The sequence below is a fragment of the Solanum stenotomum genome, chromosome 10 (assembly GCF_019186545.1).
Source record: "Solanum stenotomum isolate F172 chromosome 10, ASM1918654v1, whole genome shotgun sequence".
NCBI classification, from domain to species: Eukaryota; Viridiplantae; Streptophyta; class Magnoliopsida; order Solanales; family Solanaceae; genus Solanum; species Solanum stenotomum.
In genome coordinates, this window is record NC_064291.1 from 20468078 (window position 1) to 20474647 (window position 6570).

Below are 6570 nucleotides of genomic sequence, written 5' to 3' on the forward strand. Positions count from 1 at the left end.
GATCAACCGTGGCTACTTTCACATCAAACCGTGGCTAATTTCCTGGCGATGCCCGTTATAGGCACACCATCAATCGTGGCTAAATGACCTTGGCAAAGTCGTGTTAGCCATGGTTTTGTTACTATTTAGCCACGATTTTGCATGTTGCTAAAACTCGTATTTTTTGTAGTGCAATCTGATCAGCAAAGTTAGAATATCGTACTCGTTTGGAAGCTGCAATTAATGTGATAAGATATCTTTTGAATCAAGGATTGTCATTTCGGGGCCATCGTGAAGATGTATCCTTTTCTAATAGAGGTAATTATATTGAGCTCCTTACTTGGTGTGCGAAGCTATGTGATAATATTGACAATGCATTTAAAAAAGCTCCAAAGAATAATCAACTAACTTCTCCACGTATTCAAAAAGATATTATCAATGCATGTAAGATTGAAACAATTAAGTGCATAATTGAGGATTTAAATGATGATCACTTTTCCATCTTAGTTGATGAATCTCGTGATATTTCATGTAAGGAGAAAATGGCTATTGTCTTACGATATGTTGATAGAAGGGGAAGTGTGATGGAACGATTTCTTGGTATTGTTCATGTTCATGATACTACTGCTTTGTCTTTAAAGAATGGAATTATTGGTTTACTTGCTCAACATTCTTTAAGTCAATCTTATATACGTGGACAATGTTATGATGGAGCAAATAATATGCAAGGTGATATAAATGGGCTAAAAAATTGATGTAACAAGATAGTAAAGGTGCTCATTCTATTCATTGTTTTGCTCATCAACTTCAATTAACTCTTGTTGCGGTTTCTAGAAGATGTGATGGAGTGCAAGAACTTTTGTTATTGGTTTTTGATATACTAAATATGGTGGGAGCTTCTTTCAAGAGTGGAGATGAACTTCACGAAGCTCAAGCAAAAGAAATTGAAAAGGCTTTATGTAAAGGTGAACTTGAAACTAGTAAGGGCTTGAATCAAGAATTAGGTCTTGCTAGAGCACGTGATACTAGATGGGGATCTTATTACAAATATTTTAATAATTTTATCTTCATGTTTGGTCCTATTATTGATGTACTTGATGCTATTGCTGTTAATACTCGTTTTGAAGAGAAATGTAGGGAAAAAGGATATCTTATAACATGTTTAACATTTGATGTTGTCTTCATGTTGCATTTCAGGCGCATTGTTTTAGCAATTACAAATGATCTAAATGCTGCTTTTCAAAAGAAAGAGCAAGACATTGCAAATGCCATGTCACTCGTTGGAGTAGCAAAGAATCGATTGCAATAACTACGGGATGAAGGTTGAGATTCACTTCTGAATGAGGTATCTAAGTTTTGTATCAAATATGATATTTTGATACCTAAATTTGATGAGTTTTATGTTATCCGTGGAAGATCATGTCGTAGAATTGCTGAGTATACTATTTTACATCACTATCGAGTTGAAGTATTTTATAAGATTATTGATTGGCAACGTCAAGAACTCAATAATCGCTTTGATGAGGTGACACCTGATTTGCTTCTGGAAATTGCTTGCTTGAACCTAGTTAATTCTTTTTCTAACTTTGATATGGAAAATATATTGAGATTGGCTGAGTTATACCCTGATGATTTTGATAAATACTCTATAGTTGATCTTCGCTTTCAGCTTGAAAATTACATTGTTGATGTTAGAGATCATGATAAAAGGTTCTTCAGTCTTAAGGGACTTTTTAATCTTTCCAAGATACTCGTAGAGACGAAGAAGCACATAACTTATCCTCTTGTGTTTCGACTAGTTAAATTTGCTTTACTTTTGCCGGTGCTACTGCTATAGTTGAAAGAGCTTTCTCGGCGATGAAGTTGATTAAGATTGATTTACGAAATCGAATGGATGATGAGCTTTTGAGTGGTTGTTTGGTGCCTTATATAGAGAAAGAAATATTTAGTACTATCCCCAATGAGGCTATTATGAATACATTTCAAAATATGAAAACTCGTCGAGGAGAGTTGTAGTAGTTTACTTTATTTATGTTTTATTAGTACATTTTAAATATTTTTTATTAATTTAATATTTTTATATCAATTATTTATTATTTATTTATTTTTGAATATCGACACCACTTATAAAAAGTCCTGCGTACGCCACTGTTCACACTATCACTACTTAACTGTAGGGGTCGTTTGGTAGAGTGTATAAGAATAATGTTGAATACATTATATTAGTAATGCTTGCATTACTAATGCTTGTATTAGTTGTGCTTGCATTATTTCTTATACATTGTTTGATTTGATGTATTAAAAATAACAAGCCGTGCATAATTTTTATTAAAAAATGTTTGTTTACAGAAATGCCCTCCACACTTTTTAGTTTTGCATACTTTCCATGCAACAAAGTTCTTTTGCTTAAACATCGCAATAAAAGTTTTTACTAAAATGTCACTAGCCCTTCTTCTTCTTCTTTTTTCCCAAAATAAAATTAAATATTTGTTAGCATTTTGAATTCTAAACTTATTTACCTATCAAATAAGGGACGATATATTAATTAAGAACTTGGAGTACTTTCATGTTTAGCTCTAGGGTAAAAAGAAAAAAACATACGGAATTTGAGAAGAAGAATGTATGGTTAATGATGCCTAGTGATTAGGGCGTTAATATTAAAAAAATTGAAAGGAGTACAAAGTTGAGTGCTGATAATTCAGAGTAATTGGGTTCGATAATTGTTAGGTAACAAGTGAGAGAGAAAAGGAGTAAAATATTTTAAAAGGGATTTGAGGGTAGTTTTGTCCGTGTTAAAATCCTTTGTATTACTAATACCTAGAAATCTATGGTATTAGTAATAACCACAATACACAATAATGTGTATAACTAATGCAATCAATAATTATACATAGCATGGAAAAGTGCACCAAACAGGGTACTATTAATACATAGAGCTAATGCATGCATTAAGTGCACGTCCCAACTCTTTGTTTTTATATATTACGTGGACTTCCAAGCACATCTAATATAATTAATAAAGTATAAAATAAAAGAAATTGATTTATTATTTGTATTTAATTAATTTTAAATGATAAATGCAAATAATGAAAAATATTTTATGTTCATTTTTGTATTTAATATTAAATTATTTATTACTCACTTAATTTTAATTCATTTTTCCATTATAATTTTAAACGAATTTAACATATTAAAAAACATTTTTGCTTATTTTGATTTTGAAAAAAATTATATATATAAAATGTACAAAAATATTCTTTAATAGTATGATATTAATCATTTCGTGTAAAAAGTTAGATTTAAGAACTTACTAAATATACAGGTTAGGAATCGTGCCTAAACTTCTTCATCAGTTAAATGGGCCTTCAATAATATTATTTCAATTAAACGGAATAAAAAAAATAGTAGGTCAAACATGTAAAAACGCATAATGTGTTTATTTGTTTATCAAGGTAAAATAAGCAAAAAAAAAAAACTAATAATATCATTATTAAAATTTCAATATAATATATTAAGAGTACAACGTGTATTTTACTCCCCTGATGAAAAAATTATTTGATATCTTGGAGACGATGCATTCCAATCTTATATCTTAGATTCTCAAATGTTGACATTGGCAATGCCTTAGTGAATAAATCTGCAAGATTATCACTCGAATGAATCTGTTGAACATTTATCTCACCATTTTGTTGAAGATCATGTGTGAAAAAGAACTTCGGTGAAATATGTTTTGTTCGGTCTCCTTTGATATATCCTCCCTTTAATTGAGCTATGCAAGCAAGATTATCCTCATACAATATTGTTGAAATCTTTGTTTGCACAGAAAGACCACATAATTGCAAAATGTGTTGAGTCATTGATCCTAACCATACACACTCTCGACTGGCTTCATGAATGGCTATTATCTCTGCATGATTTGAAGAAGTAGCAACTATTGTTTGCTTCATCGAACGCCATGATATAGTTGTACCTCCATATGTGAATAAATAGTCTGTCTGAGATTGGGCTTTATGTGGGTTAGACAAATATCTTGTATCTGCATAACCGGTCAATTCTGACTTGGATGCATTAGAATACAACAATCCCATATCAATTGTTCCTTGAAGATATCTGAATATATGCTTAACACATTTCCAATGTCTTCTTGTTGGACATGGGCTGAATCTCGCCAATAAACTTACTGCGAAACAAATATCTAGTCAGGTATTATTGGCAAGGTACATTAGTGCCTCAATAGCACTGAGATATGAAGTTTCATCACCAAGAAGCTCTTCATCCTTTTCTTGAGGTCGGAATGAATCTTTATTTATATCAAGAGATCTCACAACCATCGAGGTACTCAATGGGTGTGATTTATCCATGTAAAATCGCTTCAAAACCGTTTTAATATATGTTGATTGGTGGATAAATATTTCATTTTCCAAATGTTCAATCTGAAGTCCAAGACAAAATTTTGTCTTACCAAGATCTTTCATTTCAAATTCTTTCTTCAAACACTCAACAACTTTTGAAAGCTCTTTAGGAGTTCTAATGATGTTCAAGTCATCAACATAAACATATATTATTACAAATTCAGATTTTGACCTTCGTATAAAAATACAAGGACAAGTAGGGTCATTCTTATACCCTTCTTTTAATAAATATTCGATAAGATGATTATACTTCATTTGCCCTAATTGTTTCAATCCATATAAGGATTTCTGAAGCTTTATTGAACAACTTTCTTTTGAATTTTTATATGCTTCAGGCACTTTGAGTGTTTCAGGGATTTTCATAAATATATTGTGGTCTAGTAAGCCACACAAATAGGCTGTGGTCCATTAGATGCATTTCAAGCTTTTCATGAACTGTCATATTTAGTAGATACTTGAAGGTAATTGCATCTACCACAGAAGAATATGTCTCCTCATAATCAATGTCAGGCCTTTACGAAAATTCTTATGCCACAAGTCATAGTTTATATCTAACGACTTTACCATTTTCATCGCGTTTTCGTACAAAAACCCACTTGTACCCAACTAGCTTGACACCTTCAGGTGTTCGGACTATTGGTCCGAAAACTTCACGCTTTTCAAGTGAAGTCAATTCTGTTTAAATTGCATCCTTCCATTTTGACCAATCATCTCTCTGTCTACATTCATTAACAGATCTTGGTTCCAAATCCTCATCTTGTTGCATTATTTCAACTGCAACATTATAGGCAAAAATATTATCCACCACAATATTATTTCAATTCCACCCTTTACTCGTTGAGACATAATTTATAGATACTTCCTCATTCTCATTATTTTCAGATATGTGGACCTCCTCAGTGGTGTCATCATTTATTATGTCTCGAAGCTCTTCATGAGCAATTGCCTCCATATTATGATCATCTTGATCATTTATTCCTTTCCTTTTTCTAGGATTTTTATCCTTGGAACCAATTGATCTACCACGTTTTAAGCGTGGTCCAAACTCGTTTGCCATATCATTTTGTCCTATTGAGACATCAACCCGAACATGACCATTAGCAGCAGGGATATATGATTTAGTAATCCATGGAAGGTTAGTAAATGCATCCGGCAGTTGATTTGCAATATTCTGCAAATAAATCATATTTTGAACTTCTTGCTCACATTGATTTGTTCGAGGATCTAAATGAGACAGATAAAGTGAATTCCAATCTATCTCATTTCCCAACTGCTTTTGTTCTCCCCCTAATGTTGGGTATACTTACTTATCAAAATGACAATCAACAAATCTTGCCGTAAATAAATCTCCAGTTTTAGGTTCCAAATATTTTATAATAGAACAAGATTCATATCCAACATATATCTCCAACCTTCTTTAAGGACCCATCTTTGTGCGTTGTGGTGGAGCAATTGGAACATATACCGCATAACCAGAGATTTTAAGATGGGAAATGTTTGGCTCCTGACCCAAAAGCCAATTGTAATGGGGAGATGTCATGATAACTGGTTGGCCTTATGCGCGCGCACAAGTGTCGTTGCATGCAAAATAACATGCCTCCAAACTGAAACAGGCAACTTTGTCCTCATCAACATGGTCTATCTATCAATTAGAGACGTTTAATCACCAGAATTATCAAGACGAATTGTCTTTATTACATAATCTGGAAATTATGCTTTTAACCTTATTATTTGAGCTAACAACCTTGCAAAAGCAATATTGCGAGTTGACAATAAGCACACTTGTGACCATCTTGTAGATACAGACCATATAATATTTAAATGGTCCACATGCAGGATGAATAGGCCCACATATATCACCCAATATTCATTCCAAAAATGTGGGAGATTCCACTCCAACCTTTTCCGTTGATGGATTGATAACTAACTTTCCTTGAGAACAAGCAGCACAAGAAAATTCCTTTGATTGAAGAACATTTTGGTTCTTCAAAGTATGCCCACGTGAATTCTCAATTATTTTGCGCATTATATTATAACCGGGATGGCCCAACCGGTCATGCCAAATGACGTAATCATTAGAACCAGTAAACATTTTGTTTACTATGACATGTGATTCAACCGTATCAATATTTGTATGGTACAACCCAGAAGAAAGTGCAGAAAATTTTTCATGCATAGT

The 6570-nt window shown here is 32.6% G+C and overlaps 1 protein-coding gene across 1 annotated transcript; it reads left to right on the forward strand.

Moving 5' to 3' along the window:
* Positions 1–865: 865 nt before the first annotated feature.
* On the forward strand, positions 866–1816 carry LOC125842804 (uncharacterized). Its single transcript, XM_049522108.1, has 2 exons — positions 866–1281; positions 1396–1816. The coding sequence occupies exons 1-2, from the start codon at positions 866–868 to the stop codon at positions 1814–1816; spliced, it is 837 nt and encodes a 278-aa protein (XP_049378065.1).
* Positions 1817–6570: the final 4754 nt, after the last annotated feature.

Excerpts from the sequence above, each read along its gene's own strand:
- LOC125842804 (XM_049522108.1), top strand. The coding sequence starts at position 866 with ATGGTGGGAGCTTCTTTCAAGAGTGGAGATGAACTTCACGAAGCTCAA. Across the intron at positions 1,282-1,395 it reads GGAGTAGCAAAGAATCGATT|ATCATGTCGTAGAATTGCTG; the intron begins GCAATAACTACG and ends TATCCGTGGAAG.